At 41.1% G+C, this 13,020-nt stretch overlaps 1 protein-coding gene across 1 annotated transcript in view; it reads left to right on the top strand.

The window, feature by feature from the left end:
- LOC128743167 (acetylcholine receptor subunit alpha-like 1) overlaps nucleotides 1-13,020 on the top strand; it is a 59,429-nt gene that overhangs the window by 22,225 nt on the left and 24,184 nt on the right. Inside the window, exons 3-5 of the mRNA XM_053839691.1 lie at nucleotides 10,659-10,768; nucleotides 11,890-12,070; nucleotides 12,305-12,765. Coding sequence (XP_053695666.1) covers nucleotides 10,659-10,768; nucleotides 11,890-12,070; nucleotides 12,305-12,765 — 752 coding nt within the window. The remainder of the gene's footprint in view (nucleotides 1-10,658; nucleotides 10,769-11,889; nucleotides 12,071-12,304; nucleotides 12,766-13,020) is intronic.

The following is a 13,020-nucleotide window of genomic DNA, read 5'->3' as shown; positions in this document are numbered from 1 at the left end:
CGCTGCAGAAGCTCTTGCCTCTCCACCTCGGCAGCTATGACGGTAGAGCGGAGGCTCACCGCCAGCTTTTTAATGTCGAGGTGGACATTTGACCTAGAGTTGATGAACGAGTACTACTCGTCCACCAACCTTTTGGCTTCCTCCAGCTTGCAACTGGCTGGAGGAAGCCCAACTTCGCCCTCAAGAGGGTGCACCACGCCCTCCGTTGACATTTGCCTACCGCTGTCGCTTGCCCTCTTGGCTGAGCTAACAGCGGTGGCCACCTGCGTTCTAACTGGGGTGTTAGACTTTGGTGGAGTCAACTTCCTCTTCGGTATCGCCCTCGTTTTCGGGGGGCTTCCCTGTATGGGCTGTGCCCCCGATTTCGGCGGGCTTCCCTTCTTGGGTCGCGCCCCCGATAACGGGGGGCTACCTGTCTTTGCTGTTGGTGACCTGGCCAACTTACTACTTTTGGCAAAGATGTCATCTTTGCCACTAGTAGCACCCGTATTCGCTCCCTCTTTAAAATTTAAAAATTTGTCCTTTCGAAAGGGTCCCAACTCTAGGCCGCTATCTCCACTCGTAATTGTGTAGTCGCCCTAACGATCCCATGGTGATCTATGCAAGCAGGGAGACCATGGCTAGGGACACTCCCCCCTACCCTTCATGGGGGCAGGGATGTCAGCATCCGATCAGCGTTAGTCAGGAATGTATCATCTGAGCCTACACCACCGCACTTTGACGTGAGTGACGAGCTTTGAACGTACCTAGAGACCAGCTACGGTTTTAACGGGACGGAAGGCAGCTGTACCATTAGCCTACTCGCCGTTTCAGGAAGGTACCACCCTTCCTTACATAAGGTAGTAGAATAGCACAGCCGTCAGCCCTGTAGCGCCAAATCCAAACGTTTATTCCCGCCCGTCCAGTACACCGTAATTAGGATCTTCCTGGAACCGATCCTAATGTGCCCATGGCACTCCTGACCCGGTTTTTTGCTTAAAGTCCTGAGCTCTAACAGGACGCTACTACGTCCGCAGCTGGCTTATAGGAATTGAGCCCCGCTCGCCTCTTTACACCACTACGCCACGCTACCCTCAGGCACAACGTGCCCCCCTTTCCCTGTAAGCACACAACTGAGGGTGCAACCAAAGACTGGTATTTGGTCGACCCTAGGCCCAGTTGCGTCCCGGCCGGTACCGCGTGGAGGTAGGGATAAGAGTTCCCGCTCCCATCGTAGTGGCTATACGGAGTCGCGCAAAGTCGAATGCGACTTTGTTCGGCGCCTTAACCTCGCTGGGTTAGGGCCTTAACCGGCCAGACAAACTTATCTTGAACCCCTTTATCAACCCTCCAGTGCTGATTCTCAAGGAACATGTGTGCCAAGTTTGGTGAAGATCGGTCAATGCGTTCTGGAGTTATGGTGAAACATACAAACATACAAACTCACGCTCACTTTTATATATAGATAGCCCACTGTATAGTCGTAGCCACCGTTTCTCGATTACGTTTATATAGCTCTGTCGGTAGGCGGTCCTTACAGCGGCTTTGTTGGTCTTCATCAACTCGATTTCTCGTTTGATTTCTTGGAAATCAGGTTCTGGAACATTACAAACTTCTATGGGCATTCCTAGGGTAACTTGCGTTCCGCTTTCTTCTACAACTTTTCCATTGAGGTGTTTATCGGTGTTTATCCACCTGTACACTACCTCATGCTCGTTTGTAATAAGATTTGCTCCCTTGTTCCTACACACGTCATAGGTTTTAGTTTATAGCTCCTAAGCGTTGGGTTCTCGTCTTTCTCGTAAAACCATCAATCATTTATTTCATTCAAGGCATTAAGGTGGAATTAGCAGTCATCGATTCTGCCAATTTCAAAAGCAGTTTTTTTGTTTGAAACAAAAATTCTGTTCATAAAAATGTAATCGCTGTATTCAGATTGGCAAGAAGAATGCAGTATTTACATTTTTACAAACAGAACCCCGCTTTTGGGCCCGAAAACTGCTTTCGAAATTGGGCTATCCGACGAAAAGTCAATGATTGCTAATTTCCCGTTTATGGAAACCAGGGATGGTTCGATCACTTTGACTCAATTTTGATTCATTTGACAGTAGCGTCCTAACCGAGCAAAATTTGACAAATTGATGTATGGGACATTTGTAGATAATAACTAGATCTACAATTTTGCTTAATAAAGTGTTGCTGTATCTTTTATTATTACGGTGCTACAATGCTAGTACATCATTAGTAACTAAATGAACGTTCATTTAGTTACAAAAGAGGTACTAGCATTGTAGCGCCGTAACTACAAAAGTTACAGCAACACTTTGTTTAGCAAAATTGTAGATCTAGTTATGATCTATAAATGTCCCATACATCAATTTGTCAAATTTTGCTCGGCTGAGACGGTAGTGTCAAATGAATCAAAATTGAGTCAAAGTGATCGAACCATCCCTGATGGAAACTATACAACTGTGCAATATAAAAAGTTTTAAGTTCACATTTTAAATATGTATGCTATTGGAGTTATCGGCCTCACCCATTTCCTCTCAGCGTTTTCCGCGGCAAAATTGTAGGGCTCAATAGGTTAAGTGCCTTGTTGTAAATAAAGCCGAACACATTACAGTAAACAATGGGAATGAGCCGTTACAACCAAAAATAAAAAAACGATAAGTACCTGCACTGTATGTGGAACGCAGTATTAAATATATATTGAGTACTCTTACCTATTAACTTGAAAAATCGGTGCCTGGACCCTACGCTTATGTGCACTTAATTTTTATACTGTGTTTTAAAGCACTGCATATTTCCGGATGATTTTATTGGAATCATTTCTAGTAATAAACGAAAATTCTTTTCGGCACACAATATAAAAAGTAAATACAGCGGACAACACGGCTGTATTTTTACAGTAACCAGTGCTCACAAACCTTCTTGTTCGTTGTCCAAAGAGCGTCTGATACTATTTCAAAATGATAATGCTGCACAGCATTCTCAATATAAATAAAAGCTCTGCTTGGTGGGAACTCGTCGTATCCAGTTCTCGTTTGCCCGAAGGCTAATTTATTTTATTTATCGAAATAAAACAGAATACAATGCAAAAATTGTGCAAACTTCCCTTTAGCAGTAAGAGTTTTTTCCTTACTGCTGCGCACCAGGGCTGTCCAATGGAGGTTTTTTTTTCTGTTTCTGTGCCGGATGCACTGTCGCCCCTCATTTGTTCTATATTGTTTCAGAGTGCATTTCGATGCGTTGACCTCAAAAACAAACCGCAGCATGGCAGCTGGTAGTCATATTAAGTACGGTTCAGCAAAACGGAAAGAAACCACAAATCACATACGACTGCAGTTGTGTGCATATGGAGGTTGAGTGAAAAAATATTTGATTCACCTAACGGTGAAAATATGCCTTTTTCAATTGCTATACGCATGTTTATTAATATGTCCCATACATAATTGTAATTCTCAGATTGTGATGCAGGGACACGTTTCATTAATAACCGAAATAATAAATAAACAAATTTATATTGTTTCTAATCAGTATTATACTACTTGGTTTTGAAGTAACGTAATAATAATTCGTAATCATGTAGTTTTTCTCTGTTATATCACCAGATACCATGTGACTTCATTAAAATTTCTTTTTATAAATACTTTTGAACTAAGCATCAAATTAGAAACATATATTTAATTGTAATCGAGTACGTTGTAATACTTCTTTCAAATGCAATAAGCAATGCTAATATAACCCAAAAAGTATTATTGGAATCGAGCGAGGCCGATATACACGCGCAAATAAACCCTGTCTAGTACCTCTATGCAATGTAACTATATTGGTTGGTTTAGCAAAAAAAAACCAAAAAAGAGCTCATTTTGTAGCAAAAACATAACCTTTCCGCGGAGCAGAAAGCAAAACACCGAAAGAGCGTGTAGGTTTGCTGCACAGCCAACGTTGGAAGCAGGAAATCGTGCAATCGGGCACAAACATTTCACTAGGCGTATTGTATTTTTCAAGTAAAGAGGTTAATAGAAATGCCATTGGCAGACTATGGCTCCCACTGAGTAAGGTGAAATTATGGCTGGTCGTCGAAGCGACAGCTGCACCTGCGATGTAGATGGAAAATCTACCTCCCTTTTCTTCGTTGCAGCATTCAGTTCTCAATACTTGTGGTTAAGGTATTCAGTTTCCTAACAAGCGATCCCTTCTTCCTTTAACCGGAATGCGGTTCGAAGTGCAATTCAGCATTGACAATTTGTAAGGAAGTATTGTTTTGGTTCATTAAATAAATTCATGGTACAGCCAGCAATGTTCTCTAATTGCAGGTGGGAATGCGGGATGCGACTGCGGCTGGGTTGTGTAATTTCATGCTTGATTGTTACTTTGCTATTAAAAAGTGCTCGCAGGGTAATTGATTTTTTTTCTTATATAATCCATGGAAGATTAAAATAAGAGGATAATCGTACATTGTGGGGCTGACAAAAGGAAGGTGGCCTTTGACAAAGAAGGGACGATCAAATAAGTAAAAAGCGCATCGTTTCGTTTGCAGTTTTATCGATGAAACCAAATGTACAGGTGGTTGGGAAAGAAAATGATAGTTTGACAGGATTGTGGGATGAGTGATTGGTGAAAATGTTTCATGAAATGGGTACTGAGGTCAGTAAGTGTAAGATAACTCATTTTCTAGGTTTCTAGCTTATGTTTTATGAAAATACATCGTGAATAATAATCATGATATCACGAACTTCATACGGTACAACACAACGCAAGATCATGAGTTATTATTCATGATTTTGCGCTGTCTGATATGACAGTTCAGTCATTATTTGACAGCAATTCAAGTTTCATGATTTCATGACTTCATTCATGGTATCGGAATCATATTTCTTTCCGTGTATGGAGAACTAGGAGCTATCCCATACTTTTGGGTCCGAACGATCGCTAGCGAGTAAAGAAAGCATACGGCTTCAATAAGACAAAGACTGCGGGTCAATCCATCATTTTTAATATCTTGATCTCAATTTGACCAAATCTCGTGATTTTAGTCATGACCTTGAAATGCGGCCAGGCATATATTAATATTTTTTGAAACGATGGTTCTACAATTGATGAAGGTACGGTAAGGGAAAGTAATGAAGAAGAATTTTTTGGGAATGGAGGGAAAAGTGTGGAAAGGAAGGGGGGGGGGGGGGTAATAGGTAGCTACACTTAACAAGTTGTCGTTGTGACTCCTATCTTTTGTCCAATGCTGGAAGGTGCATCTCAGATTATAGTTCGACCCACGCACCTTCCAGCATTGGACAAAAGGTAGGAGTCACAACGACAACTTAAGCGTAGCTGCCCATTACCCCCCCCTTCCTTTCCACACTTTCCCCACCATTCCCAAAAAATCCTTCTTCATTACTTTCCCTTACCGCCCCTTCATCAGTTGTAGAACCATCGTTTAAAAAAATATCTTATTCTCATCCCTTCAAATAATGCATTTACTATGGAACTATAAGTATTATAAAATCCAATATCCTAACAATTCCTATTCTGTTTACGTTTTCGTTTACAACACAAGGGAGGGCAGTTCAAGAACAAGTCTTTCCAAAGCTGAAGAATGAAGTTGATGTCCAAGTTACAATTCTAAAACCAAAGCCAAAGCCTGGGTGCTAATTCCGTTATCGAAATTTGACCTTCTGTTTTTTTATACGACAGACTTCGCAACCAGCTGTTAGAATACCTATTAGATCCTATTAGATTAGAGATTAGTTAGATCCTATTGACTCTAACAGCCTCTCCCAGCCGAGATTCGAATATATGACGACTGGCTTATTAGACCAGCGTGTTACCTCGAGGCCAACTGGGCATATCGCACAATTCTAAAGCCGCATGGTTTTATTTGCACTTCTTATGAAGTTAATAAGCTTATTGGGGCTTTCAGTCCAAATATGACCAAAGGGCTAGTTGAGGTTTCAGCCCCAAGGTTTTGATGATGATGATGATGATGATGATGATGATGATGATGATGATGATGATGATGATGATGATGATGATGATGATGATGATGATGATGATGATGATGATGATGATGATGATGATGATGATGATGATGATGATGATGATGATGATGATGATGATGATGATGATGATGATGATGATGATGATGATGATGATGATGATGATGATGATGATGATGATGATGATGATGATGATGATGATGATGATGATGATGATGATGATGATGATGATGATGATGATGATGATGATGATGATGATGATGATGATGATGATGATGATGATGATGATGATGATGATGATGATGATGATGATGATGATGATGATGATGATGATGATGATGATGATGATGATGATGATGATGATGATGATGATGATGATGATGATGATGATGATGATGATGATGATGATGATGATGATGATGATGATGATGATGATGATGATGATGATGATGATGATGATGATGATGATGATTTGCTACTGTCGAGACGCTCAACGAATTGGTGGCGAGTAGCCCAGGACCAAAGGTCTCTTATGCCTTATTTACGAAAAGGGCCATCGACTCGAATGCATCAATTACCGAGGCATTGCTCTCCTCAATTCTTCATACAAAATTCTCTCTCGCATCCTGTATCTCAGACTGGGCCCGTTGCAGGAAAGCTTTGTTGGCGAATACCAGTGTGGGTTTCGAGAGGGACGCTCCACGACCTACCAAATGTTCACCTTGCGACAAATCCTCCGGGAATTCAACTTGTAGAATTCACCATATGTTTATAGACTTCAAGGCGGCGTACGATTCAGTTAAACGAAATGAACTGCGGCTGATTATGCTTGAAAATTTGTTTACCTTGTTTACCTTGGTACGTTAGTGACATGTTTACAAATTTGTTTACCTTGGTACGTTAGTGACATGTGACAACGATGAGAATTTTGAAGTAAAAGGCGGGTAGCGGCTGCCACAGGGCTTCCTACGGATTACGTAGCCAGTTGAGGTCCCGTAGCCTGCAACTCCGTACAAAACTCGCGCTCTATAAGACGCTAATTCTCACGGTGATCTTTTACGGCCACGAAGCATGGACGTTGAAATAGAGCGACCGACGAGCTCTTGGCGTTTTTGAGCGTAAGATCCTGCGATCGCTTCTTGGCGGCATATTAGACAAAGGAGTAATGAAATATACCAAGTATACAAAGATAGGGATATTGTGAAGTGACTAAATAATGGGCTGGCCACGTAGCAAGGATGCCGGATGAGAGACCAGTGAAAGTAATATTTAGCAGAGAACCCGACAGAGGCCGATGACTTCGAGGACCCCGTTGCAGTTAAATGGGCGCTGTTGACGTGGATGATAGAGCAGCGGGTGTTAGGGGCAACTGGAGAGTGGCAGCCCAACACCGAGAAACGTGGAGACGTCTCCTGAATTCGGCATGGATTCGATAAGCGAATTGTCACCGAAAAAGTAAGTATGTAAGCCAAGGACCAAATGCAGCGAAAACTAACTATAGATACAGCACGCGCCATCCCAGCTGTGCTGCTAAAGGAGTAAGAGGAAAGTTTTAAATTAACCGCTCCAGTTTTTTTTAATGTAGCCAAAATGGCGCGCCCCTAAAAGTGGCGCTCTAAGCAGCTGCTTGTTTTGCTTAAGTGAAGCGTCGGCCATGTTTGAAACAGAAGATAAACAGGAACCCAGCTAGCACCAAATCGTATATCAAACTATAACTAAAAGTATCGTAAATGTCTCTTAACAAATTCGGAATCGTAATTAACGTTTGATAAAGTGCGCGTAAGTTGATTTTCAATCGTGTATGATAATAACCGACCTACATACTTCAGCACAGAATTGTATTGCATCACGTAGCGAGTCGTGCTTAATCGGATATTATCGTATAAATCGTTATAAATACATGTATAGTCGAAACGCTTATAATTATTCCTAATCATGTACAGGGTGTTCAATAAGTTCGAATACACTTTAAAATTGTGTTAAAAATGAAAATACTAGATATTCTTTTTTGAGTCAATTTTTATTGAAGCAGTGTTTATTGAGAATCTTTACGACATATCTGAATCACACGCGGCACGCATCTGGTCCATGGGCATCTCGGCCCAGATCTAGGAAATGAGCTTCTTAAATTAGTCCATAGTACTCACTTTATGTGCGCTCTGTTCGGTCAGCATGTATGACCATACATAAAAGTCCAGGGGATTAAGATCCGGGGAGTTGGGAGGCCACAAAGTCTTATCGAGAAAATCAGTCAAATTCTCCCGACACCACGCTTGGACGATATTCCCCGTGTGGGCCGGTGCGTCGTTCTGTTGAAAGACGTAATGATCTTTCCCGTAGAGGTCACGAAGTGCCGGGGCCACAACCTTCTCCAGAACCTCGGTATTATAGTACGCGGAGTTGATGTTCACGTTTTTCTCGATAAACACCAGTGGAAGCTTCTCACGCTTGGATACGGCCCCCCAAGCCATCACCGACGCGGCGCTCGGGAACGGCGGGATGTTTATGTGTGACGGGGGGATACTGACCAACGTCGGCGCCCACAATGATCGGCTATTGTGGACATGAAGAGTTTCTCATCAGAAAACACGAACTTCTGACCAGCGTGCTGCGAAAGTATCAGTTTTACTCTGTCCAGCCTTTTCTTCGTTGTAGCCTTCGTAACCCCGTGAACCGTGCGTTTCTTGTACGGCTTGCATCCCAGGTCCTTCGCCATGATGGTGTGGGCAGTCCCGATTGACTCATCCAGATCAACAGCGGTGTTTTCGAATCGAGTGGTTTATTTTTCGACGAACCCGCTCTCTCACCACCTTGATGGCTGCTGGCGTCCTCGCCGAACGCGGCCACCCGGATCTAGCACGTTCATTGGCCGAGCCCGTCTCCCGGTCCCGACGGATGGTGTTATAGACAAAATTGCGCTTCACCCCATGGGATTTCAACCGCCGAAATATGTCGCCGGATCGCTCACCTCTCGCAAACAACTTTACTACGGCGTTGCGGTACTCCTTCATCGCGCGCGGTTAACAAATAACAAATGACATCAAGTCGATACCATGCACTTCGGTTAGCCTATATATAAGACTAAAGCTGACACCAATACCAATACACAGAATGCACATGATGCGCACTTACACAACGATGAAAAGTTGTATTCAAACTTATTGAGCGCCCTGTATATTGCCTCCAAAATAGCGCGGAAATACCAGTTTTCCGCATCAAATCCGATTTATTAGCACGCATATCTGATTTTTAACTTTTATATACCCATGAAAATGCTAGCTGGGACAACGAATTGAATAATTATACCAATTTTGGTTGAAATGGTCTGCTAATGGTCAAACAGTTTGTACGCTTGAGATAGAACGACCCATATTTATAGGGAAAGCAATGACAGAACAATTTGAAACGTAGTATACATCAACAAACGATTGATCTGTTGTAATTTTCTACCGATTGAGCATCTCTTTTTAACATTTCTTTGGAATTTATGAAAACTAGAGAAAACTGAAATGAAAGAATGCCCATAAAAACTCAATAACTCGTTACAATAGCCATTGGTGATGGAATTTTTAATGGCGATTAAGTACTCGCGAGCTACTGAGTTGCTTTGACCAATCTCTCATTACAGTTTTCTCTAATGAAAGCGTTACAACGGCTACAACGCACGTAGACACCCCCTCTATTGGAACAGTTGGAAATAATCAAATTATTAGCTGTTGAAGCTATCAAACAACTGACTTGTTCAATAGTTTTCTCTCTATGAAATATAATATAATTAATAGTTTGTGAAATCGCTAACGTCATATCGTCGTCACAGCGCCACTGATTATTGGTACATGAGACGCCTCCGTTTCCGACCAAAGTAAAGGGGACGCACGGTTGTTTATTAATTTGCAGTACCGAAGTTCAAAAATTGCTTCTAGAATTATACTAAAACCAACATAAAATAAAATACGATATGTTTCAAAATCTAACATAACATATCAGCAGTGGAGCCGTTTTATCTCGATAAAGTCGTCGCTCAGAAAACCGAGCGAGTTTAAATGGGGCAGCAATTTGCATGTAGCTTAGTTTTCGAAACTGGGTTAGATTGATATGTGTGATATATGTGAGTTTGCATACTGAGCTTTATTTAAAAAGTTTTTCTTCCAAATGGAGTTTTTCCATTGCTTCAATGAGCAAGACGAAAAAACTTGTTATTTATCGCTCGTTGCTGGTTCGCCATAGCACAGTATCTTCGCCCTAATAAAAATACTTGTCTAGACTATCTTAACTTCCACCCGGTTCAGTATTAGTAGCAATGTCAATTTTTATTGATTGGTGGCATTACGAGGGAGAAATTGGTTTTGCATATTGAGAGGCACCGGATTGATACTGTGGAAAATTCGTGATATGAAACCGAAAAACGAAACCCAATGTCAATCAAGAAAAAGTTGTTTTATGTTTCGATACACGAAAACAATGCGATGTATCTGTGAAGGCACCTATAGAGGTACAGAGTTTCGATATTGCCTATCAATCTTATTTATTCTGTTTTTGTAAGGGCTGTTTACATTGAATTCATCACGTTTTGCAACTTATCGGCCACAGAATTCCATGAATAATGCGTTGTAGTCTTATTGTTCGATTTCAATTGAGAATTGGTATTCTATTTTTAATTCGGCATTCAATTTTTGCTTGCAGGAATGGAACGATTATAAGCTCAAATGGAATCCAGATGACTACGGTGGAGTGGACCAGCTCCATGTGCCATCGGAGCACATTTGGCTACCAGATATTGTGTTGTATAATAAGTAAGTCGCTTTGGTTCCAGCAATACATTTGGCGTTGCGATTGGTTTGGCTTCGGGCGTTGTTCGGTGCCAAAAATGAGCGGGGCGGTAAATGGAAAATAACGAAGGCGTTTTTCGACTGATTAAGGTTGGTGGTATTGATGGTTTGCCCATCCATTTGCGCAAAATTATACCGTTTTGACTGCTGTAGTAACATAATTACAGACTGATGATTACCAAGCTTCCAAATCAAATGCCATTCGGTTGCTACTGGAATGGAAACACATTTTCGTGTTTAATTAATCAAATAAATTTAATTCAACGAAAGCTCACATTTTGGCTTTGCATTTTATGATCTTTAGCAAATTTTTCATTACTGAAACTATTCCAATTAGAGATATTGAAACAAAGTAGTCAATTGACGGATTTGGCACCGTACAATATAGACTTGATTGGTACCGAAATAAATATATTATTATTTTTTGTTTAAATTTGGTTGCGTTTAGCGTGGTTGCAGTTTGCGACAAAATAATCAAAAAATAAATATTGAGTGAACTCTTTTCTGTAGAGAATATTTTGGTTGTATGTAACATTAATTTTTGTTAAGAATATCGATTCGATTTCGTTAGTTTTTTTTACTATTAATCGGGTTATGTAGAGATTTTCGTTATTCAATTATAATTACGAAAACACCCTTTTTCGAGCCACCCATCGATTGCACGATGGCAGTGAACGGAATTGGGCCGAACACGGTTTTAAATTTCCCGTGCCATTCTGCGCATTTGGTCATGTTGATGAAGTTAACCTAATTTCACATGACTGCCAAAAAGTTGTGGCACCGAAAGGCCACCGAATCGGTTGTTTATTGTGTGTTGTGCCGGTCTCACTGCTTCGCACCGACTGCCGCAGCAGAGCATGATTGCGACTTAACAATACCGGGCCGTGATTTCCCAACCGGTACCGGAGACCTATTACGAACAATGGCCCAGTTAGAGGATTTACCAATCGCAACGTCTAAATCAATTGATTGCACTGCCCTCTTTTCCGAAACTGATGCACTCGATTTTCTCTCCATTGTTGCTGCTTCCGGAACGGTACATCCTTCGATCGCCAACGCTGATGAACGTCCTGCAATGGTTTCAGTGCGGACGGTAACTATGAGGTGACAATAATGACAAAAGCAATTTTACATCATACGGGTAAAGTAGTATGGAAACCACCTGCCATTTATAAATCATTTTGTGAGATCGATGTTGAGTACTTTCCATTTGACGAGCAAACATGTTTCATGAAATTCGGCTCGTGGACGTATGATGGATATTTGGTAAGTATGCTTCCCTGCAGGGAGCAGGTTATAGTATATAGTTCTCGTTGCTTTCTGCTAGGAAAAGCTTTACTATAGTGCACAATGCTGTGGGAAATAAATGGAGCTGATTGTGATTGAATAAGAAGAATGATTGAACGACGAGTGATTCGACTCGTTGGTGGTGCCTTTGATGTGCAGTTTTTTGCGATGCTGTATTTACGATTAGCCTGACGTGTTGCTCGTTTCTTGCAGGTGGATTTGCGCCATCTCCAGCAGACGCCAGATTCGGATCGCATCGAAGTGGGAATAGATTTGCAAGATTACTATATATCAGTTGAATGGGACATTATGAAGGTGCCTGCCGTTAGAAATGAAAAATTTTATAGTTGTTGTGAAGAACCATATCTGGATATTATATTTAATATAACGTTAAGGAGAAAGACACTTTTCTACACCGTAAACTTGATCATACCTTGCGTTGGGATATCGTTTCTCTCCGTACTAGTGTTTTATTTGCCCAGTGACTCCGGCGAAAAGATATCATTATGTATAAGTATATTACTGTCACTCACTGTGTTTTTTCTACTGCTGGCTGAGATCATTCCACCAACGTCACTAACGGTTCCGCTGCTAGGCAAATATTTATTATTCACGATGATGCTAGTCACATTGTCCGTAGTTGTTACCATTGCCGTACTGAACGTTAACTTTAGGTAAGTACTCATAACTGTGTCAATGAAATTCATTTGATGGAAGCAATTCTAGTTTCCCTGCATTGCATAGCCAAATAGTAGGTAGCACTGACATGATGCGCCATATTTATTGAGAAAAGTAGTAAATGTAGGAGATTACACTAATTGACTAATCAATTTCATAACCCCGATAATTTAAAAAATGTTTCAAGGTCATTTAGTTAGTAGTTCAAAATTTATTTACTACTTAAAAAGAATAATAAGTACTTCACTACT

This window comes from Sabethes cyaneus, chromosome 3 (assembly GCF_943734655.1).
Source record: "Sabethes cyaneus chromosome 3, idSabCyanKW18_F2, whole genome shotgun sequence".
NCBI lineage: Eukaryota > Metazoa > Arthropoda > Insecta > Diptera > Culicidae > Sabethes > Sabethes cyaneus.
Note: the sequence above shows the minus strand (reverse complement) of the source record. Positions and strands in the feature narration are given on the sequence as shown.